The 27,651-nt window shown below is 40.4% G+C and overlaps 2 protein-coding genes across 5 annotated transcripts in view; one reads left to right on the forward strand and one right to left on the reverse strand.

Moving 5' to 3' along the window:
• Positions 1-19,967, forward strand: part of marchf8 (membrane-associated ring finger (C3HC4) 8) — a 63,804-nt gene extending 43,837 nt beyond the window's left edge. For 2 of the 3 annotated variants that reach the window (XM_086092896.1, XM_086092898.1), the window contains 7 exons: positions 830-880; positions 9,141-9,220; positions 10,037-10,786; positions 14,681-14,861; positions 15,362-15,497; positions 16,254-16,268; positions 17,214-19,967. In XM_086092896.1, coding sequence (XP_085949022.1) covers positions 830-880; positions 9,141-9,220; positions 10,037-10,786; positions 14,681-14,861; positions 15,362-15,497; positions 16,254-16,268; positions 17,214-17,518 — 1,518 coding nt within the window. In that variant the 3' untranslated portion in view covers positions 17,519-19,967. The remainder of the gene's footprint in view (positions 1-829; positions 881-9,140; positions 9,221-10,036; positions 10,787-14,680; positions 14,862-15,361; positions 15,498-16,253; positions 16,269-17,213) is intronic. The other variant, XM_086092897.1, reaches the window with a different exon arrangement.
• Positions 19,968-20,415: 448 nt separating this feature from the next.
• LOC147163586 (polyunsaturated fatty acid 5-lipoxygenase-like) lies at positions 20,416-27,647 on the reverse strand. Of its 2 annotated transcripts, XM_086092895.1 has the most exons (14): positions 27,299-27,647; positions 26,424-26,622; positions 25,415-25,496; positions 25,232-25,354; positions 24,966-25,072; positions 24,707-24,879; positions 24,173-24,319; positions 23,898-24,101; positions 23,744-23,830; positions 22,657-22,835; positions 22,453-22,574; positions 22,277-22,377; positions 21,142-21,312; positions 20,416-21,067 (listed from the first exon to the last, which is right to left on the reverse strand). In XM_086092895.1, exons 1-14 carry the CDS (start codon positions 27,449-27,451, stop codon positions 20,888-20,890), a joined length of 2,028 nt encoding a protein of 675 aa, XP_085949021.1. In that variant the 5' UTR covers positions 27,452-27,647; the 3' UTR covers positions 20,416-20,887. The 2 variants fall into 2 exon arrangements, with proteins under 2 accessions (XP_085949021.1, XP_085949020.1); XM_086092894.1 differs by having other exon boundaries at positions 25,232-25,496.
• Between the last annotated feature and the right edge of the window lie 4 nt (positions 27,648-27,651).

The raw sequence follows: 27,651 nt of genomic DNA on the forward strand, positions 1-27,651 counted from the left end.
AGGGGGTTGCTTCAGTGAATGAGTTAAGCACATTGTTGTTGTCATTTGCGGAAGTTAAATGAAAAAAAATGCATTTTGACAAAGGGGCGGTACCGATACCTGTTTTTCTAAATGTAAGGACTAAAAGTTGAAAGCCGTTAGAAAAAGACACTGATACATAAACATTTTTACTTAGCTAAGCATAAGTGCCAGTGGGTACTAATTAGCCCCAAGGACAACATAAGTGTTCACATTTATGTATTTACTTATTACATGTTTCTTCTGCACCAAATACTATAAATAAATATTTGTTCAAAAGTAAAAGATAGAAGAACAATTTTTTTGCTTTTATTGATCCAAATATTTCAGAAAAGGTTATTTAAGAGCTGTAATTTTAAACCCATGCCTAGTAAGAAGTGAAAGTAAAAAGTCAAAAACACAGATGCCTGAAAAATCTGCTTTAATGCCGGACTACTGTCTCGGGTACGGATAGTTTGACTCGTCGTAGTGTATACCATCAGCTGGTGCACGACCATCCATCTTGATTTTCCAAATCAAGATGCCAACCGGGAGTTTTATGGAAACATTTTAGTGCTCTGCTCTAGCTTGCACACTTTATTATACACCACAGTGCATTATTATTGCGTCCAATCTATCCTTTCATGCAAACTCGAACCCAAGATAGGAACCCAGCACCGACCAGCTTTGATGCCGATGTGCTTAACCATTGTTGACCGTGCTGGCCGTGCTAGATTTCAGCACGTTTCTCTTTCTGTCACATTCCTGTTAGGACTGAACGATAACAATTGTGATGTCATTGGCTGTTTTTTTTTCTCTCCCCTTTTTTCAGAATGAAAAACCTCTGGGTCATTCGGCGAGCAGATCCAGCAATATATCGAAGGTGAGCACAACACGAACACTGAAAATATAAATGAATGCATTCACATGTTTTTGAAGTGAGGGCAAAGCAACAAGACTGGAAGGTCATTTTAGCTATTTAGAAGCCTGAAGAAATTTGCTTCTGGAAAACACTTGAAGTATGTACAAGTACCACCCATTTTATTCCCCTGATGCAAAAAAAGGGAGGCGTCTATTTTTTTATATTTTTAAAAAATGTTCCACCTCAGTGTACACACATCCCGCCCCCCCCAACGACCTCGGTCTATTTTCTCTCGTCTTCCCCTCCCTCACAATCCTCCTGAGCCTCCTAAGAGGATCAACCTTTTACTTGCGCTGGGACATGTCAGGGTCACTTAAGCGCTCCGCCGCAAATGTGTCAGCCACGAGACGCTCCCGACTTCTCAACGCCAGCACGATGCCCACGCCGTTCCCCGGGCCCCCGTGATCGCTTTTAACGGCGCACTTCTTTTTCTTTTTTTTTCTTTTTTTTTTTTCTTTTTTTTTTTTCTTTTTTTTTTATGGCGTCGGGTACAATGTGGCGTCTGGCTGCTATGACTTTAGTGACTTTGGGAAACTTTGTCATTCACAAAGAATTTAAGAATGTAATTACAGGGTATACGTTCCAGACACTTCGTAAGTGAAAAACGCGATACCAGTTAACACATACTACACCTATGATTATAATACTTGGGAATGCTTTAATTAGTTTTTAGAGTGGGTTTATTAGTTTTTTTTTGTTTTTTTAGAGTTTTGTTTTTTGTGCGGCCGAATATAGTAACACTAAAATGCAAACATACGGGGGCGGTATGGCTCAGTGGTAAAGTAGTCATCTCACATTCATGAGGTTGTGGGTTCGATCCTCACCCCTGGTGACCATGTCGAAGTCACTGAACCCCGATTTGCTCAATGCTATATAAAAAGCAGCATTTATTTTTAAAATGCTCAATTATTAAATTAATTGACAAAGATGAAAACAAAGGAAATTTTTGCTGTTATAATTTTAGTTCAGGACGTAAAATTGTAGTCATATTTTGTTAGTTTTCATTAACTCATTCACTCCCAGCCATTTTCGCTGAAGCAACCCCCTTCACTCCGGGCTGTTTTCCTGGATTTTGACTGATTTTGCCAGGTCTAGCATGAACAAAAACGTATAAATATGTCTTTGGGACACCTAAAACATTTCAAATAGAACAAATGTATATGTTTTTGGGAACAAATAAGTTAACTGTAATAGTAACGTTGATGCACGCACAAATTTTGTGCAAGAAAGTCACTTTTAAGAATGGCAGATTTGCAACCTTGATCTTTGTTCCTCATGCTAAATTGTGTGTAACATGACGACAAACTTGAAATATGAGCGGGCCTTCTCAAATTTGACAGTTATTGATCATAACCGGAGCACACATCTGCCAATCTGCTGCTTTTTCCTTCTCTATGGGGAAATGGCGCTCGCCTAAATGATAATGTTCTCAGTGGCGAGTCTGGAAAAGGTCGCGTTCGACAGGCCAGGGAAATGAGCTGCGTGGGTGGATCATTTTCAGCCTCCTTTTTTTCCCGTCTCAACCATACAAGTAGGAAATAATTATCTCAGTTTATAGCTGGATGATGGTCATTGCGGTTATTATCCACGCCATGACAACAAGGCGCTCTAAAGCAGCTATGCCAGGTTCAAGCCCCTGCCTGCACACTGGCTGTCAAGGAACCCCGCTTTGTGTGTCGTGCACGCGCTCACAGCTGACAACGAGACACTCTAAAGGGGCTACGCCGGCCCAAAGTCTCAAACCGTTCCACTTACTGTCAAGCTTCTTTTTTTTTTTTTATTCTTTTTTTAAGTCTGCAATAATAAATATGTTGTTAAATGAATACCTCTCAGCGGCTTTTTAACTTTTGGAAAGAGAATTTTTGATGCAGCTGGAGTTTCTGTAGATTTTGCAGGGAGTGTGAGACTGCATGGGGCTTCTTTGTAGTTACCGAAGCACATCCGCATATATGCTGCTGGAATATGACCTCCAAGTCGGATGAAAACATTTTCCATCAGTGCAAGACTGTGAAATAATTTATAACGCGGGTCAAGATTGTTTATGCAGTAACGCCGCAGTCAAAGATGGAAGGCAAATTCAATTTCGTAGGAATAACGACTGAATGCTATTGACTGGATTTCATTTGTGAACGCAAAAACTTAATTTGCAAATAATTAGTTTGGTTACAGACTTATGGACTTTTTCTTGTGATTTCTATTAATTTTTTTCCTATGCAAATGTTTCTCATGCATAAAAATGAGCATTCAAACGAACCGTCGACGGTTCTCGCAAAGAACAAAATCCTAATAAATAAATAAATAACTTTGTGTACTTTTGATAGCTTAGTAGCTTCAGTATATTCCTTGCATTGACTTCAGTTCCCAGCATGCATTGGGCCATTCAATACTGAAATGGAAGTGAATCCTTATCGTTCAAGTGGGTGTGTTACCTGTAGTTCCTTGAATATTTGTCATAATTATAAATTGGCTTCTATTTATGTTGCAGTTTGTTTGCTTGACACCCTGACTGAGTGGTGTGTGATCAAATAACCGCCCGGTCAGGTCCGTTGTTTGCTCATATAAGATGAGCTAAGTGAGCTAGCGTCTTACCAATTTATAAGACGGCGTGTTCTTCCTGGTAATTATGTCTCTAAACAAACTCGGTACATATAGGCTAAGACCTTTCCCGTTATGTGTTAGCATTCATTTAGCAGCCTTCAAGGCTAAGTTACAGTATGAGTTTGTTGAAAGTCACAACTTGGAATTTTATCTCACAAATGTCTTGCTAGCTCAATGCTAATGATAATGTGGAAACGCCATAGACAGGCTAATGTAAATTAGCATTGATATTTTCAGGGTGTTAGGAGTCTGACGCCTCCCCCTCAGTACTCTGCTAGGTCAGGAGGCTTATCTGTAGCCCGGTCCCGGCGTCGAGAACAGTGCCAGGCGTGAGCGTGTGTGTGTGTGTGCAAGGAGGGTTGGAATTAAAGTATTACACTGGTCATAAAGTCAAAGCAGGCGAGCCGCCGCTCAGTAGGCTGGTGTTGAGCTCCGGCCAAACATCTGGCGGCGGTTCTCCGAATTCAAATTGTTTTGTGTAGACGCGGGTAGGTTTTCGGATCATCGGTTCCGCTGATGGTACAAGACTCCCAGCCAAGCCGGGGAAATGTTTGTTTCACCAACCACATCACGGAATTGTTAAGCCTAGCAGCGTTTCTTAGGGCCGAAGTACTCATTATGCAAAGGCCCTTATTTGTTTTATTATAATATAAATGTAATTTGGTGACTGCATTGATTTGTTTATTTTTTAATCAAGTACAACACAATGTGTTTATACAAACAGAATTTGAACATAGCATATTTTTTCAAATTTAATACTTGTCATTGGACATTTTAACATGTTTTTCAGTTTTGACATGCAATTAGCTTCAATGTATAGCAGCCTGTAACGCAATGCATTTCACATATCTCATAGTGTAAAAAAAAACTAATATGTCAACTCTGGGGGATTTAAATGAGTAGTAATATGGTTGCCATGTTGCCTCTGTGTGTTGGTAACGGTGTCGTATCGGAGCATTTTTATGAGACACATTTTTTTAAATAAATATAAAATGCTTTTTTATTTGCTCCCAAAAATTTATAAATACGTTCTATTTCAAATATTGCCATGGTCCCAAAAACGCATTAATACGTTTTTGTTGTTGTTGTTTTTCATACTAGAGCATAAAGAAGGCTTTGATGCAACCTCTGACCTGAAGAGGACGCTTAAATCAATGAAAGTTATTACAAAAAACGGCCAGCAGGTGGCAGCAGAGTATAAGAGATCAACCAGGGCCATGTTGCAAAAAAAGCTATTTTCCCCAGTGTTTTGAACAGATTTGGGAATAATGATGAAACTTAGCTATATTCTAATGCCAATTGCTGCAAAAGGGAAACCGATAGAAATATACTTTTTTTTTCCCTGAAGAAAGAAGAGACTCTTAATCTTACTTATGGTAGGTTCCATGTTTTTATAGCAATAGAACACAATATTCTGTAGGCCTTGAGCGAAGGGGGTTGCTTCAGTGAAAATGGCTGGGAGTGAATGAGTTAATAATTTTTTTTCCTTTCATTTTTCTACAAAAGATAGACTTACACTTTTCCACTGCAAAAGTCTCATGCTGTCGGCCATATAAAGTATTTAAAAGTAGTTATTGGAAGCGTTTTTAATGTGTTTTAATGCAACACATTTGCCTCAGTATCTCTGAGAACGGACGTGAAAAGCGAAACTCACATATGCTGACAGAGCTAACCTAAGACACAATAAATAAATATCCTATCATTTATAAGGTCTCAATTATGGCCGAAGCTTGAAGCCCGGAAGAATAACAGAATTGTGAAAATGTCACACACGTGACATTTGTGACTGTTGCTCAGTGAAAAAGTCTGCCCGGAGTGTTGTGAAGTATTTCAAGGCAGTCAATCAAGTTGGAAAAACAGTCACTGAACGGTCCTGGAAGGTATTAAGTTACATCTTACAAGGTATTAAAATTCAGCTATCTGGACCGAGTGGGTCATTACCGAATTCAGTCTAAGCAGGGAATTATAAATGAATAATTGTTGGTAAATATGTCATTTTTCTCTTGATTGTTCCATAAGTAGCTTGATGCATGTTGCTCTTTTTTTGTCCCGAGCTGATTCGCAGGATTGTGATTGAAGGCTCCCGAGTGGCACCTTAATGGTCGGCCAATCAAATCAAACGGCTTCTCCCGCGCCATTTTGCAGAATCACCTGCCCCTCAAGTCGTCTCATTACAGCGCCGGCGTGTTTTTAAGGACCGTCTCAAAGTCGCGTATTCTATTTTGTTCATGAATAAACCGCACGACATTGCGACGTCTTGCCGTCGTCAAGCAGGTGGCGTCTGCCTGCATACCCCTCGGAAGGGCTAATTATGCTTGGGAGACATCTTGCATGATGCTCCATTATTAATTGGGAGATGTTCATTAAAGCAACAAGCGCAAATGAATCCGAAAATCTCTGCGTACCACCTGTGAAGAGAGTCAACATGGCGAGAACCTTAAACGGGTTAGAAAAAAAGATCGAATCATTGCCCGCTTCCCGTCGCCTCCCACGCCGTCCGACACAATGGCGACCTGTCTGCATGTTTGATGTGTTCCCAGCCGACGCCAACGGGCCACTCGTGTCGCGCAGTCAGCCAGGTACTCGTTTCAAGCGGCGCGTCGTTAAATATAGCCGCCGTTGCGTAACGGCCGTGTGCGTGACTGATCTTACCCCGCAGGCCCAGACGGCCACGGGATGTGAACTTTGTCCTGTGCGCTGGAAAATAAACAAATAGAGGATATTTTTAACGAGGGAAATACAGTAACTGTCGGGTCGCCCTGCAGAAGCGTTTTAAGGGCTTTCTAGGAAGTACCGGCTGTGTTTGACACGTGACAGCGCCGCTCCTCTTATCTCACAGGCCCCGGTGTCGGGTTGTGAAATTAGGCTTAATAGGATTTTAGGTTTGATTTGATTCCGATTTTGGGGTCTGCGATTCGATTCAGAATCACTTTTCGATTCGAAATGATTTGATTGACAAAGATTTCTGCTTCAATTCATAGATGCGAAAAAAATCGGCACGATCTACTCCAGTCTGATTCGCTAATGCTAATTAGCGCGCTACTCGCGGCACTTTTATCAGTCTAAAAGAACGGCTATCGATACGAACATTACTCACCGGCATATGCTCTTCCTACACTGCAAAAAAACAAAAACAAAAAAATAACTTTTTGGAACATGCAAACCCACACTGCCCCTAAGTGGCCAAATCGGGTACAGCATGAACAGCTCCCAATAAAGACACACACAAAGAAGGACAAGAAATAAATAAAAAATCAATTTGGGGACATTCTGGGGGGGCACACCACTAGATTTTATGAAGGAAATAGTGGTTGTTAGGTTCCGAAGAAGCCTACAGCAACTTTAAAGAGCCTGCAGGAATTTCTGGCAAGTAATGGCGGTGTCCTACATGTAATAACAAAAACATAAAGGGTTTAATTAAGAACATGGTAGTTGGGGGGAGGCTGTTAAGAAATGCAGATACATTAAAGGAGCTTCAAAATATTTTGCCAAGGAATTTGTTTGTCCTACACATGACAACAATCTACATAACTATGATGTCCACACGATGACGTTATAGTGGAAATAAACATTAAAAAAAATGATCTCATGAAGAACATTGTGGTTGGGCGAAAGGAACTACAATGCTGGAATTTCTGTAAATGTAAAGCAGCTGCAGGAATTTGTGGCATCCTACTCATGACAAAAATCTCCCAATGATGTGGTTGATCTTATCTTGAATGGCCAGCCGTCCTCAGGGTGCGAAGTTTGTTTGCAAATGGGCATAAAGGGGGAAATAGGGGTCCGAGCAAAGCATGCTGCAGGGATTTCTGGCTGTACTGGCCGCATCTTAAATGTGACAAGAATACAGTAACATTAACATTGCTACAGGAGTTTTTGGCAAGTACAGCTGTCCAGGGCATGTCAACTTTGTGTTACAAAGTTGGAATAAATACAAAAACAGCAGCAGCAGGAATTTCTGGCAAGTACTGGCTGTGCATCCTACATGTCATCACCAACAATCGCCGCTTGCATCTCCGCGGGGTGCGAACTTTCTTATGAAGTGGATGACTGATGAATGTTGTGGTCCAGACAGATCCCGTTTGTCCTGAGATAACCTGCACTGCTCCTAACGCGGTATAAGTGAGATCCACTGGCGTGTGATTCATGAGTGACTAAATGTGAAAGGATGTCATTGATGGGGCAGGCTGAAGGGCAGATCGCACGACATCACGGCCATCCATCGATCGGTGTCGGGCCGCGAGCTATAAAATGTCGCCGCCGTTGGAGATGAAATCAATAGCTAATTAGTTTCACGCTGAAATGATCAGGCCCACTTTTGGGTTTGATGTTAGCAACCCCCAACAAGGATTTGCTTTGGACCGCACAAGCTAAGCCTCTCCATTTGATAGAAATGAAGTGTGTGGTATAGTATAAATGATCAATAAAATAGTGTTAAAAAAAACATAAAAAGAAGTTTCACAACCGACTCTGTAAACTGCAGTAATAGAAGAGGATGATTCTATTCATTAATATTAACTCATTCACTGCCATTGACGTCTATAAACGTCAAAAATAAATTGTAACTATTTTATATTAGTTTGGGAAAATAAATCCACTTTTGTTAACAAGAGTATGAAAATCTAGACATTTTTTAAATAATCTTTAAAAAAAAAAAGAAAAAAAAGAAAGAAAAATATTTAAAAATTAGGGGTGTCAGGCAATTTTTTAATTGTAATTAATCGCATGACTTAACTCACGATTAATCACAAATTTTATATCTGTTCTAAATGTACAATAAAAATAAATTCTAGGTTTTCATACTCTTGTTAACAAAAGTGAAAAAAAAAAGTTAAACTAATTGAAATAGTTCAATTTTTTTTTTTTTACGTCTATAGCTGTCAATGGCGGTGAATGAGTTCATCTTTTTTGTGTGTATTTTTTAACATAATTAATCTTAAATATTTTTGTTGCCGACAAACTTCTGATGCACACCTCGTCCCAGTTGTTGGCAATAATGCACAAATGAGCTGCCAAAGAAAGCAGGTCGACGTGTGTGCAGTTAATCACAGCTGTGATTGGCTAATGTGTGAAAAGAGGCGTGGCTCGGGGTTATCACATGGATCCGACCCACAATATGCAGGGAACATGAATTTTGCTGATATTGGTGGTACAAGTTTCAGTTAAAAAAATAATAATTAGTCTGCAGCCCTACAACTATGTTGAAGTTGAGGGGAGGAGCTTCTATTATACAGGTAATGCAATAGCATTTGTTAAAAATAAATAAAGAATAAAAAAAGTAAATATTTGTATGAAAAACACTTCCTAGGCCATGAAGATGAAACAACCCAATAAAAAAGTAATCTAATCATAATATGATAATAATACTAAAATGTGTCATTTGACGCAGTGTTACCTGTTGATTGGTCGGCAGATTAGTCATCATGGAAACGGCGATAGAATGGAACGCAAGCGGATTTATTTACACTTTATATACTGTATTATTCATGAATCTTTCGGCTCTATATTTATATACAGTAGCAGATGAAAGTAACTGTGAATCATTCATAATTCATCTGCCGTCGACGCTCGCGCTTTTGCTGACTCCACATGAAAGCGCGCGTGTTGTTGTTGTTGCTTTCAGGCCGGCAGTCCGACTTCAGTCAACGCGCCGTGCAGCTTCTCCAGAACGTCGGTTTCTCCCTCCAGCCAAGACATCTGCAGGTACCGACCTCGTCGTTCGTACGTTGGGTTTGACGCGAAAGGGATACTTGACTCATTGAGCCATTTTCAGCTGTAAATACCTTTTTCATACCTCGAAATAATCATTTTTCCACTCGCTGTCGACCAAACTGAGCCACGATTGGTCGTTGCCTACTTCCTCAGCGCGGGTGATGTCATCTTCAGTCGACAGCAAGTAGGAGTTATTAATTGTACAAGAAAATAATGAAGTTATCAAATTCATTCTGAACAAAATATTAACTTTCTACTGCTGAAAATGGCTGAATCCCTTTAATGCGCTATTCAGAAATTTTAACCTTTCAACTTAATTGGACCTTTTTTTTTTTTTTTACCTTTGACTGCTCATCCAACTTGTCAATGTTTCAGAACTTTTTGTTTTTTAATTATTTTATTTTTTAATTTCGATCATGATCTTGAAATCCGTCGGCTTCTTCTCCAAGCCTTCAAAACTATTAAAAAAAACGTTGAATATATTCATGTTTTGGAGTCTACAGTTGACAACAGAACATTGACAAGTTGGACATGCATTCAAAAGTTTAAAGGTCAAATTGAGGGCACCTGCGGGTTCATCCTGAAATTGGGGAAGCTAATTAGTCATCCATGTAAGCGTGCGATTGAAAAAAATAAAACATTTCCATAAAATGGGTCATTCATTGTCAGTACCCCCAAACCTTTTTATTTCTCTCAAATGTCCATTTTTTCTCTTTTCTGTTTATCCCCCCGCCCCCCCTTTTCCTGCTGTCCTTCACCACTATGTGTCACACTACATTTACATTCAACACACGCACACACGAGCAGTGCAGATGAGGAGCGTCAGAAGCAGACCGCAGTGGTTCTCTTGGCCCCTAACGGTAAAAGCTCGGACGGTTGCGTCACGGTGACCGCCGTCTGCGCCGACGCGCCGCCCGCCTCCAAACAGCGGGACTGGCTCTCTCTGCTGCGGCCCGGCTTGGGCGGCGCGCACCCCCCCGGCCGGCACCCTCACGGCCCGCTGCGCTTCTCCGTATCGCTCAACGACGTGGGCCAGCGCGTGGACGGCCTCTATCGCGGCCTGCACTTTATCGACCGCACCTGCTCCGAGGGCGAGCTGGAGACCAAGGCCGGGGACGCCGCCCAGTCTCGGGGCTCCCAAACGAGGACGACGGACGCTGGAGTGAACGGCGGTCCGGACCCCAGTCGGGTCTTCTCGGCGCACCCCCACCTGGTCCCTGCTTTCACCAACAGCTACAAGTACATGCTGGGCCCTTCCGTCCCTCCTCCTCCCCCTCCTCCGCCTGCTCCGCCTGCTCCTGACCACTCCCCCAGCGCCAACTTCCTGCGCCTCCTGCTCCCCTTTTCCCGATCATCGACCTCGTCGAGCCTGCCGAAGTCCTCCAGCGTCATCATGGAAGGCGAGTTGGAGTTTGCGCCCGAGGAGATGGCGAAGGGCGTTCACTTGGCGCCGCTTTGCTTCATGGACGAGGACAGCGACCTGGACCGCTGCCCGTCCCCCATGTCGGAGAAAACGGAGCCGCTGTCGCCCTTTTCGCTGTCGGGCGACTGCTGCAGGTGGGTGACTGTCTGGATGGTGTCAACCGCGCCTGCCCCCCCCTGTGACGTGGTAGAGCCAACGACACCCCCCAGTGAAGCAAGTGGAGTAGTAGACGATTCCCGTAGTCTGATACCTGCACACGCACAGTCGAGGCCTTAGTATACACACACGCTCACACTCACTCATTAGTCCTCATTTGTTTACCCTGCATATCCTTTACAGGGGGTCCTCAACGGTTTATGATGGGGTGCCAATACACTCTAAAAACAGTTGGGTCAAAAATCACGCAAATTGGGTCAATACTGGACCAACCCAATGTTTTGGGTTCTATTTTTAAACCAAAATGTTGTGTCAAATGAATAATCCACATCCCATTTTGGGGGATTTTATGTACACTCTAAAAACTGTTTAGTCAAAAATAACCCAAATTGGGTCAAAAAGGGACCAACCCAATGTTTTGGCTTCTATTTTTAAACCAAAAATTTGGGTCAAATGAATAATCCACATCCCATTTTTGTGGGGTTTTGTGTACACTCTGGGTCAAATGAATTACCTACAAAACAACCACATTTTTGGGTTATTCATTTAAACCAGAAAGTTTAAATTTCAGGGGTTTTCTGTGCACTCTAAAAACAGTTGGGTCAAAAATAACCCAAATTAGGTAAAAAAGGGACCATGTTTTGGGTTCCATTTAAACCAAAAAGTACGATCAAACCTACCCTAAATTACAATTTTGGGGGGTCAACCAAAATTTTGAGGTTGTTCATTTAAACCAAAACTTTGGATCAAATGAATAATCCACAACCCAATTTGGTGTAAGCTTTGTGTACACTCTAAAAACAGTTGGGTAAAAAATGGACTGAGTCACTAATTGGGTCTTTTTACAAAACAACCCGAATGACCCGAATTTGGTTATTTTTTACCCAAATGTATTTAGAAATTTTGACAACAAAAAAACGGGGGGAAAAAACAATAACCCAACTTTTTTGTTTCAAGGATTACCCAAGCAGTTGAGCCGGTCGTTTTTTGCCGTAAATTTTTTTTTGTGACCCATATAGTTTTTAAAAAACAAATTAGAATGGCCGTTAGTAAGTGTGGTTTACTTTTTCTTTATCACATCACGTCACTTAAGTGGTGGCATATCTGGAGCTTGTAAAATAAATTTTGGCTCAACACAAGCCAAAAAAATGTGTAATTTATTATCGTAAGTCAGGGCACCGGAAGGTACCACTGTGCCTTTGTTACCGTTTTTGGGCTGCTTCACATTTACGGCCTAGAAGTGTTTTTCATATAAATATGTCCTGTAATTATGACTTTAACTTGTATTAGCATAAATTAGTATTCGATTACGGCACATTCCAACTTTACACCCCCCCCCCCTCCCCCTGTACTTCAGTACCATTTCATTTCCCCTTTTGTGTTTTTGTCATGTCATCCTGGCGGCCATGTGAAAACTTTAGCAGTGCTCGGCCATCATGCAGCACAGCGCTTTACTGGCATTATTCAGAACAACAACAAAAACAGTCAAATAATTTCAACATTTTTAGATTAAAAAAAATATATATATATAGTGACATATTTTCCATGCAGACATACTTAGCAGAAAGCCTTGTGATCCAATGCCATCTAACGTTTGCATGCTCTATAGGGTTTTAATGCGGAGAGTGACTTGGCCAGTCTGAAACCTTCATTTCTGTGTAAAAATACTGACACGTTAAGTGCGTGTTGAATTTGTTGTTGTTTGCAGCACGTATGGGAAAGGTTGACTTTGATCAGTGGAACTCTGCAGGTGTCCCCAATGTAGCGTCTTCCGGCTGCATTAGCACAGCCCCTCCGGGGGACATCGCTGCTGTTTTCACCTGGCCCGGCTTGAGCGGGGATTAATCAAAGCGACGGCTCACGTGCCGATGGGAATGTCTACGACGACCTCGCTGGGCCAGCTCTTATACGTTAAACATCAACTGTGCTCTTCGCGGACAAGAGGAGGCGAGGAGATGCCGCGGTGGATTAAAGACGTCAAATTGGCTTTGTAGTCTCTTGCACGCACACGTGCGCACACGTGCGCACACACCCAAACAAAACGGCACGTCGCGGCGGCTTCCCGTCGGGTCGCTGGAAGCATGAGCTCACAGCAGGTGATTCGTGTACAGCGCAATGCTATTGGATAGATAGTTAAGCTTATACAGTTAGCTGGCTATGCTACTATAAGTTAGGCTTCTTGTTTGCTAGCTCAGCGTCACTTCACTAGCTACATAAATAGCCAGATATCTATATTCGAGATAATGAACAGAAGACCGCATATGCTAGCGCACTGTAGCAGCCTGGGGACCAACGTGCCTACTTGGCGGCCATGTTGGGGGAGGTTGACTTTCCCAAGGCGTTCTGTGGACATTAAAATTAAGTTCTAACTTTTTTGTCAATGACAAAATGTGTGCTAGAAAGGTTCCCTTGTCATAATTGAAAAGCTTTTTGGCAGCGCTAAAGGGTTGTGTCGTATCCACCTATGTTCATAGCAATGGATAGCTAGTCAAATACAGCAAAGTTGGCCTAGCTTAGCTTACCAAGTTAGCGAGCTAAAAGATAAACGGATAAATAATTGAACCCTTAAATATGTTGCTTGCTACATAAATAGACATATAACTTGGTTCACGGACCGGTTGAGGGCTGGATTGATGGTCAAATACAGCAAAGTTAGCCTAGCTTAGCTTAGCTTATCCATTTAGATATCTTAAGGATCGGCGGATGGTTAGACACATTTCTTGCTACATAAAGAGCCAATTTTGAATTTGTGAAATTCTAGCGGTTTTGTTTAATAATTGTGCTCGTTAAAGAATGCTACGCTACACATATAAGATGTGTAAACGTGTGAGCACGACTGTAGAATAAGTCGATTAGTTTAGAGACAAATAAAGTTTTCCTTTTAGGAAACAAAAACAGTAGCAATGGTAATATTTATCTCACTTCATAGGCTCCATTGTCCACAGAAAATAAATGGAAGTGTTGAACCCATTTGAACTCTTGCTAAATAGCAAAAACAAAAGGCGTGGCGATGATTTACGGTAATGTGGCAATGTTGTCTTTAATGACTATTCATGTTTCATTCAACAGTAAAAATAAGCTAATGTGTGCCTCCGTGTTCTGGGAATTGACTTTTTTTACATGACAGAATTGTGTTTCTGCATATCTACATAAGCGTCCTTTTTACCTCATATATATGTTTCAATATTATTTTAACCAAGACAATCTCTATTTATTTTTTAATTCAAGTGTTGTTGTCAATATTTTCTTTGATTTCTCAAGACCGTGAGATCTTCCCGTTTCTTCCGTTGCCACTTTGCCTCCTGGAGTGCCGCCTGTTAACGACAATTTAGAACACGCATAATGCATTAGACGTCACTGTCGTCGTCGTCTCTTTTATCGTCTGAAAATAGCTGCGTTCTTATCGTCACTTGAAACAGGTTGAACGTGGTCTCGCTTTGAAAACCTTTCACTTTCCGGTTTCCCAGAATTTCCAAAATGGCTCATGGGTGGTTTTTCCAGCGTGACAACAATCCGAAACGCACTGCGAGGGCAAGAAAAAAAGAAGAAGAAAAAACTCATAGGAGTGGCCTAGTCAGTCTCAAGACTGCAACCCAATAGAAAACCTTAACTTAAATTAAGCAGTGATTTACGTCTACCACTAGAGGGAGCCTATGTGCCACACTTTAACAAAACACCGTTTTTGGGGATCAAATCCATAAAATTCCAAACTGTGACCCGAATCAAGACGCAACCATAAGACACTGAATTCTTAAAAAAAAAAAAAAAAAAATTATGTTGGACGGAAGTGGTGGTCCATCCGAGTTGTGTATATATATATATATATATATATATATTTTTTTTTTTTTTTTTTTTTTGTGGTTGCACTTCAGGATCTGTCACTGTGAAGGCGACGACGAGAGCCCCCTGATCACGCCGTGCCACTGCACGGGCAGCCTGCGCTTCGTGCACCAGTCGTGTCTGCAGCAGTGGATCAAAAGCTCGGACACGCGCTGCTGCGAGCTCTGCAAGTACGAGTTCATCATGGAGACCAAGCTCAAGCCTCTGCGCAAGGTATGCTCAAGTCAAACTTTGCATTTGCATTGCTTAAGTGAACTCCTCTAATCACCATTTCATTACTGGTTTGCTTGTTTAAGACCAGTTTTTGCAGTACACACACACATTGCTGATCATATGAAGCAACGACGGTTTGTTGTCTCTTCTCGGTGTGCTTTGCAAACAACGGGGGGAGGGGGGGTGAAAAATCCCTGAAAAAAACATATTTGCTCTCCTTTCACTTAATAAACATGACTTGAGTTTCTGGCTTCCAGTTTGGGACTCGTGCTGGCAGTCTGCTGACTTCCAAAACAGCCAAGTATACAAATCCTGTTCATTTGGGGAAGATCATATGAAAATTCTCTTAGGCATGTATTCTTTATCCTCTGTGAAGAATGACTACAATATCTGCCGTATTGAGAATTTGAGAAGATGAGTCTTCTGTAAGGGTATACCCGTATGCATTTTTAACTAGTTTTATAATGTTTACGTAATTTTTGGGGTTTGAATTCTTGCAGTGGGAGAAACTTCAGATGACGGCGAGCGAGCGGCGGAAGATCATGTGCTCGGTCACCTTCCACGTCATCGCCATCACGTGCGTGGTGTGGTCGCTCTACGTGCTCATCGATAGGACGGCCGACGAAATCAAACAAGGTCGGCCATTTTGGAAAACTTAATATTATCACTTGGGTATGAATTGTGCATTAAGTGGCTTGGAGTCACTTCTCAAATGATTCAGTCAATAAACCCGTCATTCTGAAAAAGTGGTACGAGGGTTCGAGCTAATGGTAAAGCGCCACTTTATTTCTCACGGTGACATTATTTTTGTAAAAATAAACATAATAATCCCTTGGCAATAGAATGTTTTTCCTTTAAAAGTATTAGCTCATACTATAATGTTTTTGTCATAAAAATGCATGATTTCTTGAAAAATACTTTTCTATCTATTGTAAAATTAAAATCATTTTTCTTGAAAAAAAATCTTCAAAAAAAATCCACAATTTCTCACAAGATTGTTTTTATTTGGGGAAAAAATGATTTTCATCTCATGAGACTTTTTTCCAAATTCTAACTTTTCTGTAAAAAGTTAGTTTTGAAACTTATTTAGGTACAATTGTAATTTTACTCATGTGTACAGTTTGTATTTACAGTCGACCCCAACATACTTGTGCTTTTTTTTTTGGGTTAAAAAAATATATATCTCCCCGCGCCTCTTGCATATTAAGTTGAGCACAGATGGAAGCACAAGCTGGGCGGGCACATTTTAGTCCAACCTGATGATTCACTTGCAATGCTGTGCTCGATTGCCATAGTCAGACGTCATGCTTGTTTTTTGTTTAACTTGTTCAGGTTGTATTTTCCATAATGTCTTTTATTTTTATAATATTTACATTCTCTTTACCCATGCAGCCCGGAGTATTCCAGGTAAATCTTTTGAATTGTTTATGTTATTCCACTCCCATCAGTAATTCTCTGTTTGCACTCAAATTCCCCGCCCACTTTTGTCTTAATTTGGAAGGTACCGAAATTGTAATGATCTTCTGACTGCTAAACAAATGCATGACGGATCATTCAAGCAGACAAATGTGATACGAGAGCGCCCTCTGGTGGTATAGAGTTGCGTTGTACTGTTTTTAACTTTTTAGTCATTCAGTTTTGTTATTTAATTATATTTTATATGTAATATTTGAGTTTATTATAATTACGTCACAATTATTATTTTTAAACTTATTTTAATGTAATTTGTATTTTTAAAGTCAACATCAATTTATTAGTTTAGGAAATATGTAGTAGTTTATTTTGTTAATTAATTGTATTTTATTCTGTTAATTAATTTTGTTATTAGTTAATTTTATGGGACTCATGGGACTCTATTGGATAGGCAATAATAAGCCTGGTGTTTTGTTTTGTTTTAAATATTTGATTGTACTCATTTTTATTTAATTAAATCATTTTTACATTCACAATTGATTTTTTTTTACATGCAATATTTATATTTGCTCGTATACAAGTATTTATTTTATTTTATATGAAATATTTTATTTTAATACAATATTAACTCGTTTAAAATTAGATTTTGAATTAATTCAATGTTTTAATTGAATATTGCCGTTTAGTTCATTTCTCTATATGCAATGTTTGATTTGTTTTTAAGTAGACAGTTTAATTGAATAGAAAAGTCTCCCTCTAGTGGCTAATATTAGCATGACACTCATCTGTCCAATATAGGACAATGTGACGTTGCTTCTTCGCACTTACAATTGACATAGAAAGTTCCTCTTACTTCCTGTATTGGTTTCTCCATCGCTTACTCAAAACGTGTTATTTCACGTGCCCCCTCCTTGCCGAACCCACCCCTCCCATCCCCAGGCATTATGGAGTGGCCCTTCTGGACCAAGCTGGTGGTGGTGGCCATCGGCTTCACGGGCGGCCTGGTCTTCATGTACGTGCAGTGCAAAGTCTACGTGCACCTGTGGAGGAGACTCAAGGCCTACAACCGCGTCATCTACGTGCAGAACCGGCCGGACTCGTGTAAAAAACTGGCGCTGGAGAAGCCGCCGCTCCTGGAGCCCAGCGTGGACCACAAGGACACGCTGGCCCCCGCCCATTCCGACACAAACTCCTCGCACTATACCGAGACGGAGGACTACAGTATGGAGGTGCTCCACGTGTGACACGCAGGTATCGAACAGGGAACTTCACCCGCATGGAGTCGACTTGTTTCCTCTTTTGCTGTCAGGATGCTGGTTTTAGGGAACTTAAAACAGGTCACACACACACACACACTGCCTACCGGTAATGAACATTTTGAATCCAAATTTCCACACAAGCAAGTTTGGTGCTACATAAAGAAAAGAAAAGACACCCGCATGCACAAGTTGAAGGAGATCGTGGCATTTATTTTATTGTCTTTTTTTAAAATGTATTTGCAAAGAAAACGTGTCTACACCATAATGGTCAACTTTGCTGTCACGCTAAGATAGAAGGACAAGAACGCATACGCACACAGTCAAAGAGGCAAACAAGATTATATTGGCAAGTTTTTTTGGGGTCCGTCCCGTAAATGAAAATATCCACCATAGGTCAGTATTAACTTTGCTGCCACACTAAGCTATAAAGACAAGATTACACACACACACACACACACACACACAGTGCAATAGTAATCAATAACCAATTTTCAGTCAAAATGGCCCCACAACGAAAAGTATCCACACCATAGTTAAAAATGTCAATTGAATGCCCCACTAACATAGAAAGACACAAAAAAAACAAAAAATCATCATAACATTTTTTGGGGGTCAAAATCTCCCTGCAAAGAAAAATATCCACATTATTATTTTAGTAATTTTTTTAGTCCACACTAAAATAGAAAGACAAGAACACACTCTCTCTAACATTTTTACTCCAAAATGTCCCCAAATGTAAATTTGGGTTCCACACAAAGAAAGGAAAACAAGAACACGCTCACACACACACACACGCTAACAATGTGAAACAAGCTCACTTTAGTACTTCAAACTGCCCCGAAAAAAAAATCCACACAATTAATTTATTATAAGTCTATTATAAAATATACAATATGTGCCCACCATAATGTAAAAAAAAATACAACTAAACAAACAATTGTTCCCAACAATAATGTCAAGTCAAGACAAGAGCACAGTGCACGCAAAGATAGAAAAACCAGAACACGCACAGTAAAAGGAGGTCAGCCATGCAAATGTTCGACAAAATGTCCACACAATAATGTAGAATAACAAGAACGCACACACGGCTGAGTTTTTTTTTTTTTTGATTTGCTGAGCGTCGCGAAGACCTCGCGTGAGTCCCGGACCAACACGTGCCGTGGATCCGTCACGTCCACCAACACGTGGACACGCATTGAAGCACTTTTATTTTTGCTTTCTTTCTTGGTCTTTTTTTTTTCCGTCGTCTTGGACACAAAAATCTCGTAACTGACGAACACTTAAAGACTTGTGACCCGGATGTGAATTCCTTTTTCCTTTGGGAAGAAAAAAAAAAACATCCAAACTTTCTGAAGAGAATGTACGCATTTTTTTGTAAACGCAAAAAAAACAAAAAAACAAACAAACATTTTTAGGTCTTTTTCTATGTCTTTGAGCTCACTGTTTGTACGTTTGAATTTGGGCGCGTGCGTGCGAGTTGACGTGAGCGTCGTGTATCGTCCAATGGCTGCTTTGATAGCGTTTGGCTTCCTGCACACGTGATTGGCCAATTTGGGTGTTTTCGAACTTCCTCTCACTCGTAAGAATGGTTTCAACCTTCAAAAACAGCCCGAGGGAAATACATTTGGACGCTCACGGAAACCTGTTGCCGTTTTCCAGTACTGTAAGAGAAATCCACCGCTGCCGCATCTGCTGGACACAAGCCACCCAAATAACAATATTCATTTTTATTGTTTGGACCAATATGGATTTTTTATTTATTTAAGGCTGAGTCAGATATTTGGCAGATTACCTCAAATAAATACATCGTTCCCTTCATTATAGCACAAGTAGTCACCTGTGCAAGCTGCGTAACTCTTTAGCGCCCTCTGGTGGCAGGGTGTTGGCGGTGCAGAAAGGCAGCGGTTGATTTCTCAAGGCAACTTTTTTGTTTTGTTTTTTGTAGTGTGTGTAAATGTTGACCTTCATAACCATTCCACACACACAAAAACGGTCTTTTTGATACTCGCCACTGCCCGGAAAGTGCAATGGTGCAACAACACACTTGGTAATAATAATAATGACTGCTCAGCAGCAATAAATGAAACCAACGTTTTTGTTTGTTTGTATTTATGTCCATTTCTCATGGTGACTTTGTTTTTAATAACAAGCGGAAGGATTTTTTGTTCAGTTTTTTTCAGTTGGAGGAAGATTGATTTCTTCTTCAGTGGCTCGGTGCAATGAGAAAAAAAAAAATGAGGGATAAAAAGTGCAATTACCTTTTTATGTTGTTGATCTCTTGTATAAATGCTTCTTACTGTGTTTCTCGTCCACTGGGCTTAAAATGATTTTTTTGTTGTTGTTGTATTTATTTTCCTCGTTAATCTCTAAAAGTAATTTTATGAAATCGACATTTTCAACCCTTCCTCCCTGTCACCTTTTTCATTATTATTATTATTAAAAAAAATAATTAAGAATTGCTTATGAAATAACATGCTGTATCTGTACATTGATTATTTAATGTGAGGTCATGCTTAAGGTGGATGCGAGGCTTGTAGAATGTTTATTTTTATTTTTTGAACGGGAGCTGGCTCCTCGCGTTGAGTCTTGAGCTCTCGATGTCAACGTTCCTTTCAATTATCCTGTTGAGGTGAGACATGGCACATAAAAAGATGAAAGTTGTGTTTTTACATGTACTTTTGCTGCTTCGACTCGTCGTGTCTGGCGAGGGCGAGGGGGGGGGGGGGGGGATGAAAATGTAACTTGCATAAAGCTACATTTGTTTACTACTGACTGGACTTGAACATATATGATGACTGTTCCCCTCCGTCTATATCATTCCACAAGTTTGTCTGTGAACTTCACTTTGGAATAATAATAGTGTAAAAACCACATGAAAAAAAGGCCCTGTTTTTAAACTAAAACAATGTTTTTTTTTCTGTTCCTATGTTTGAACAAAAAAGTGTGTAGAATTTAAAATGAACCAAATAAAAGTTGAGATGCTTTTAAAGTTTTTTGTGTTTTTAATCAAAAGCACTATAGTGTAAACGTGTTAGTTTTAGCTTTATTTATATAGCGCATTTCATACACGAGGTCAGTCACATTGACTGCTTGCTTCCCATAGTTAGACATTTAAAGGCAAACCCATTTTAAGACCTATAAAAGCAGAGACATTTGAAAATAAAGAGTTTCTTCTTTCATCAGGAAAAAAAGTATATATCTGTTTCCGTTTTGCAGCAGTTAGCATTATTATATAGCTAAGTTTCATCATTATTCACAAATCTGTTTAAAACAGTGGGGAAAATAGCTTTTTTGCATTATGGCCCTGGTTGATCTCTTATATTATTATGCTCCACTGGTGATTCCACCGTGTGTTTAAACAGCGACACTATTGGGAATCCTATCAGGGGACATGTTGTAATATGGCATTTCCCGACTCTGGTTCCTCGTCTTGATAGCGCTGCTGATCTCCGCCAGATTCTTCCTGAACGTCTCAATGGCAACTTTCACCGGCTTCTCCAGGAAGTGCTCGTCGGGATACATTCCCAAGTAGAGCTGGTAAACAGAAAGGAGAGCGCGCAAGTGGAGGCAAGTTTCTCGGATGCTGACGTGCCAAAGAGGACATGTACCTCATTCTTCTGGTACTGGCTGAGGGCCCAGACGGCCCCCAGGTGCCAGCTGGAGCGTCCTCGATCCGGTAGGCTGTCCATGATCAGGGTTTTATTTGCCAAACCCTTTCGATGGGGCGGGGGCTTCCGCATGGTGGACGGAGCGTTGGGAATCCAGGAATACCAGTCGAACTTCGGAAGGGAAGAGAAAGTTAAAGTACACTCAGCTTATCTGGACTGAAATTTATTTTTGAACGTAACATTGGAATGAGTGAAAATTTTGATTTTTAACGTTCCACTCATTCACTGCCATTGACGGCTATAGACGTCAAAAATTCATTTGAAGTATTAACATTTTTTCCCCTTTTGCTAACTAGAGTATGAAAACCTAGATTTTTTTTATTATAAATTCAGAACAGATATAACATTTGTGATTGATTAATCGTTAGTTAACTAATGAAGTCATGTGATTAATTACAATAAATAAATCTAATTTAAAAAAATTAGGGGCTTCAGACGATTTAAATTTGTATTCGTAATTAATCGCATGACTTCAATCACAAATTTTATATCTGTTATAAATCTACAATAAAAAAAATTCTAGGTTTTCATAAAAAAATGTATGAAAAAAAAAAGTTAAATAGAAAAAGTTCACATGAATTTTTGACGTTTATAGTCGTCAATGGCAGTGGATGAGTTAAGGGCCCAAACAATTGTATCGGCCGAATTTAGGTGTGTTCAAAATACCCAAATACAAGACAAAATGGAAAACACACTGCCCCCTAGTGGTTGGAGCTACAATAAACATAAATCAAACAAGGGGCTCCTACATTATGTATTTCACATTTATGGCCTAAACCTAATTATGCTTTTTGCAACATGAGATCCCAAAAAAAGTTTATTATTTAGTCTTATAATATTGATTATATCATTTTTAAATAATTGGCCAATGAACTGGTTATCAAAATGTTTTCCTGCCAAATATCAGAATGGTGTCAGCCTAAAAAAATAGACATATTTTATCAGGCGTTACGATTCTTCCATGCTCATAACATCTTTTTACAGTAGTTGCACAATGTTGAAAATGTGTAGGTAAGACCTGCACTTTTTTTTTTATTATTATTATTATTAAAATTCACACATCTGTATAGCGTACTTGTCCAAAGTTGACGGCTGCGTGTTGAGCTGAAGCAGTGAACACGATGACGGTCAAGTATTCGACGAGTTCCTCGCGGGATTCAAGCGACCTGGGGAACCCTACGCAGAAAGACGGCATTTTGTGAAAGTAGCTCTCGTACAACGTTATATCCGACGTTGGTCACGGATGCCCACCAGAGTGACTGAAGTCTTTCATACCGTACTCGCACACATCTTTAACGAAGGCCTGGATTTCTTCGTCTCGCTGCACTTTGTCATCGCTGCTGTAGTAAATGCTGATCACATCCGACACAAAGCTGCAAAACGAAGATCCAAGTTTAAATATGGAGAAGCAAATAAACACACTTTTGGTTCCCCAAAATGATTTTTTTTTTTCACCTCTTGGTGGCCGTCCACACTTTGTAGCCGTCGTCCCTGTAGAAATAGTTGGGCAGCTCCTGTTTGCTGTCCATGCCGCGAGCTTTGATCATATCGGGGAAGCAGAGGGACCTGAAGGTCAGGGTCTGCATGGTCTTCTGAATCAGTTCCACATGACCACCTCCACCTGTAGCGTTTGCCTTGACATGGGGGATGGGGGGGGGGGGGGGGGCAAGTCTTCAATCTTTTCCTTTTCCATTAACTTCAAATCTTCAATCTTGTCGTCTTTCCCTGAGTTTTTAAAAGTTGAGACTGAGCCTGAACATGTCCCTGCGTGCATTCTAGTCCACAGCCCTGTAAAAAAATGGATCTTTGACGTCTACAGCCGTCATTGGCAATGAATGAGTTAAATGTCTCCAAGCCAGGACATGTTCAGAGCAAAGTTATTTTGGTAAACTAAAACTAACTCTAATCATAGCGGAAATGTCCTTTGTTTTAGTTTTTGGTAATTAATTTAATACATGAACATTTGCTGGTGATTTAAAATATGATTTTAAGTATATTTATTTTGATATTAACCAGAATAAAGATGTTTGAAAGTGTGTCACACAGAAGTGATGTCATCGAGCAGCAGCCAATAGAAAAGCACCAATAGATGACGTTGCTCCTGCTTTTTGATTTAACTCAGCCGCAATGGTAAGAAATGTGTTACTTTTTTCTTTTCTTTTACCATGGTGTTTATTAAAAATGTGCACAAGTAATATGTAAGTAATATTTATGATGGATTTTTTATATCTTTGAGTAGATTAAAAAAAAAAAGTTTTATATATGTGTTTGAGAAATATAATTCTAATTTATTCATTCAAATACATGTAAAAAAAAAAACTAATACTGAAACTAACTAAAATTAACAAAAACTAAGCATAAAAAATAAACAAAAAAAAAGCTAACAAAACCACCCTAAAAACTAATTAAAATTAACTACATTAAAAAAAAAATAAAGATTTATTTTTGGGACTTTTGGGCCACCACACGCCTTGAAACTAACCTTCTGAACTCATAAAAACAACACGTGAGTTGCTTTAAGTTTGCGCACCCAAAAACTCACCTTATCAAAGAGACCACGATGACCGATGAGCTGTTCTCTTGCCTTGGTGTTAATAGCGATGGTGAAACGGACGTGTGGAATGAGTAGCTGTGAAGAAGCAGACCGAATTCAACTTTGCGGTCCTTCATCCAATCTAACGAGCGAGACTTTTCACCTTAAAGACGGGGTGGACTGCGGGGAGTTGCCGGAACATGGCGATAGCAAACATCTCTGACATCAGGTGAGTCCTGAGCAGGTGACTGACCGTCTGGTGGTGCTGGAAGTCGGACGAGCGCACCCACATCTTTGCCAGGAGCCAGTCGTGTTCACTGTCCGTGGGCAGGAAGATGGGGTTGTCCTCGCCTGGAGTCTGACCTAACTGCGAGGCGAAGATAAAAAAAAATATGTTAAAAGGAGGCTCGCATTTGGTCGTATCTGATACCACCGTACCTGTATGGCTATCGGCAGGATCTCGTCGCGTGCGTTCTTGTACAGGAGACAGATGGCAGCTGTCATGTATTGCGGGGTCTTCGGGTCTGTGTCGTTTGCTTTGACGCCATCCAACATTTCATAGTCCACCATGTAGATGTTACCTGCCTGGAGCAATGATTGAAGCAGGACATTTATTGGTCGATTGGTGGATCATGCGCCCGTTAGAAATGTTGGAGAACTGAAAATAAGGAGATCAGGAGCCATAAGGAAGGTATGATGGGATTGTCTGACCAAAGATGAACAGGAAAGGGGCAAAGAAGTGAACCAAGGGGGACACCTTGGCAGTGGGGGATGTGCATAGCATTTAAAGTCTACCATGATTTCCTGTTCAAGAGACACGTAGAAGATGAAAAGGAAAGGGGCAAAGAACTGAACCTTGAGGGACACCTTGGCATTGTCGAATGTGCAATCCCTCAAGTCTTTTGTTCTGATTCGAATTAAGTCATCCACGTTGAGACAATATGCAAATTGCAGTGACTACGGTAAGGCTACCTTCACTTCCCCTTCCAGAGTTAACTTTCTCTCCAGGCTGACAGCAACCATCTCATTGGTGACGGGAAACTTGTCGGGAAGTTTGGTGAGCTTTTGGATGAGGACAGGATTGCTGCCGTTCAGGAATTGGTAGCCGAACATGAGATCCTCTTTCCAGTGTTCCATCACATATTCTAGAGAGTAAGTAGTTCAAGTGAAATGTGAAATTTGGGTCAAATAAGATGTGAAATAATCAACAAAATATACATCCGAGGCTGACCTGACGTTGGATTTTTGATCTTCAAAAAGATCTTCTTAAAATGGGCAATGTCGTCCCAGGACGACTGGAACATGAGCATGAAGTGGTTCATGAACAGGTTCTGGATTCTGGAAATTTCGTGTGCATTAGCAATTTGTCCAAAACGTTGTGATAACGTGACCCAATGGTGCTCAAATAACAGTTGCTCAAAATATGATTGTGTTTCCCAATATGGGGTTAATGGAGGGCATTCGAGGTCCAGACTGTGAGAGGCAAGACATACGTACGCTTTTCTGTAATTCAGTACAAAATCCACTTCTTTCTCACTGTCAAACTGGATGTCTCGGGGCAAATCATGGTGTCTTTTGGCATCCATGCTCATAGGAAAGCCAGGCTGCCACTCTGCCCATCTAAGGTACAAAACCTCTGTTAGCGAGTGAGCGTGGCACCCACGGTCAGATGAAGCATACCTGTAGGCTTTCCGCCTCATTTCCAGCTCGTTTTGTCTGTGCTGCTTGAACAGGCTCGACTTACCATCCTGAGGCAGGTGCGCTAAAACAAGCCAGAGAGACACCTTGTCATCGAATGAAACGAGTGTAACTAACTTAACCCTGCATTCTAAAAACAGTTGCGTCGAAAATAACCCAAAATTGGGTCAAGGATGGACCGACCCAACTTTTTCAGTTGTTTAACCCAAAAACTTGGGTCAAAGGAATAATCATCACATAACCCAAAAAATAAATGGGTAATTAATTTAATAAAAAGTTGGGTCAAATTAAATTAATTAAAAAAAAGTACTTACTTACATTCCACCTAAAAAAAATTGGGTCGCTTTGTGGGTGATTAATTTATTTTGACCCAACTTTTTATTAATATAATGAAAACTAAAATTAAAATTAATTAAAAAAAAATTTTTTTAATTAACAACCTAAAAAAAATTGGGTCGCTCTGTGGCTTATTAATTTAATTTGAGACAACTTTTTAGTAAATTAATAACCCACAAAGCAACCCAATTTTTTTAGGTTGTTCGTGGGTTATTCATTTCAGCCAACTTTTTGTGTTGACTAAATAACCCCAATTGAGTTGGGTAAAAAAAATAGCCAACCTAACTTTTTGAGGTATTAAACCCAAAAAGTTGGGTCAAATCAAATTAATAACCCACAAAGCGACTCAATTTTTTAATGTTGTTTGTGGGTTATTCATTTCACCCAACTTTTGGGTTGATTAAATAACCCACCTAAATTTGGTAAAAAATGAGCCGACCCAACTTTTTGAGTTATTTAACCCAAAAGGTTGGGTCAAATTAAGTTAATAACCCACAAAGCAACCCATTTTGGGGGGTTGTTTGTGTGTTCTTTATTTGACCCAATTCTTAGGGTTAACTGAATAACCCCCAAAAAGTTGGATCGGTCCCTTTTTGACCCAATTTGGTTTATTTTTGACCCAACAGTTTTTAGACTGTGCAGTTTGTGACCCTACCTCGCCCGTCCCGCAGTACAACTTCCTTGTCATCCACCAACCATCGGTAGCACGGGAAATCTACGTCGTCTCCGCCTGGAGTCCTCACCGAGATGAACCTGCAGTACCAGTCGTCCATCGCCAAGTATTTTTTCTTCTCCAGCTTGACCAACATTATTTCACCCAGGTTGTCCTGAACCGCCACGGGGTAGGAATCCACCTGTGAGTAAAGGTGTGTATTAGAATTGGAATCTTAGCGCCTCTAAATTTAAAACACAAGAAACATGTATAACCATACATGGTAATATTTTGACACCAAAACACAAGACATCCTCTTCAACACTACTTTGAGGTCCTTCCCTCAGGGCAGAGATTTAGAGTCCTGTTACAGAGGACAAAGACGATATAGAGACTCCTCCCTTGTCCCCGCGGTGATGAAATGGGCTGTTTTCGACTATATCCTGAATTCAATACCACTCCTTTGTTTCTTGTCTTTCATTAATGGGCAAACTGATTAACCCAGGCGAGTCTGGCTATTGGCATCATGGTACTGGTGACTGAGGTCAGGCACACCTAGAATAATGAATTACTGCACAATTTTTGTATTGTCATAGAAAATCTACATTCACACGTTATCTGGTATAAAGTTATAAATGTAGAGATAAGGCTTTAAGTTGTCTTGTTTGTTCTTGTGTGTTATCAGGAATGAAGCAAAGGAGGGTGACGTCAGTCTTGTTTGCAGACCTCCTTCAGGTAGTCATTTTGAACGTAACTTGACACTTTATAGACAAGGGCAGATGTTTCCTTGCAGCGGACTTGGTTGCAAGTGCACTTTTTTTAAAAGATCACTTGCAAAATGAACATGTTTAAAGATGAATAAAGAAAACGTCGCTTACCGAGCCCCTCTCAAAGTCATCATGCTGAGGTTTATCCAGCTGAGTCTTCTGGCTGCACGCCTCCGTGCCCACCAGCGTTATGGCGATGTAGTTATCCGTCCCCGACCTGCCCTGAGTTCCTGTGGCCACGCTTACCACGTACGTGTACGGCATCGCTGTCACGGCGGATGGGAAAGCTCGAAAGAGGAAAAAGGCTCAGAAATACGAAGTGCGCAGAAGAGGGAATTGCACTGCTTTTATAGTCTCTTCCCAAGTCCCTCCTTAAATCCTCCAGTAAGCACCGGGAGAAACGTCATCATTCACTGAAGCACACATTTTTGGGAAAAACATTTCTCAAAATATATATATGTATA

Source organism: Leptonotus elevatus, chromosome 13 (genome assembly GCF_054856555.1).
Source record: "Leptonotus elevatus isolate MCC_2025b chromosome 13, RoL_Lele_1.0, whole genome shotgun sequence".
Taxonomy (NCBI): Eukaryota; Metazoa; Chordata; class Actinopteri; order Syngnathiformes; family Syngnathidae; genus Leptonotus; species Leptonotus elevatus.

Excerpts from the sequence above, each read along its gene's own strand:
- LOC147163586 (XM_086092894.1), bottom strand. The coding sequence starts at position 27,451 with ATGCCGTACACGTACGTGGTAAGCGTGGCCACAGGAACTCAGGGCAGG. Across the intron at positions 22,378-22,452 it reads GAAAGACTTCAGTCACTCTG|GGTTCCCCAGGTCGCTTGAA; the intron begins GTGGGCATCCGT and ends CTTTCTGCGTAG. Across the intron at positions 21,313-22,276 it reads CAGCCGTCAACTTTGGACAA|TTCGACTGGTATTCCTGGAT; the intron begins GTACGCTATACA and ends TCCCTTCCGAAG.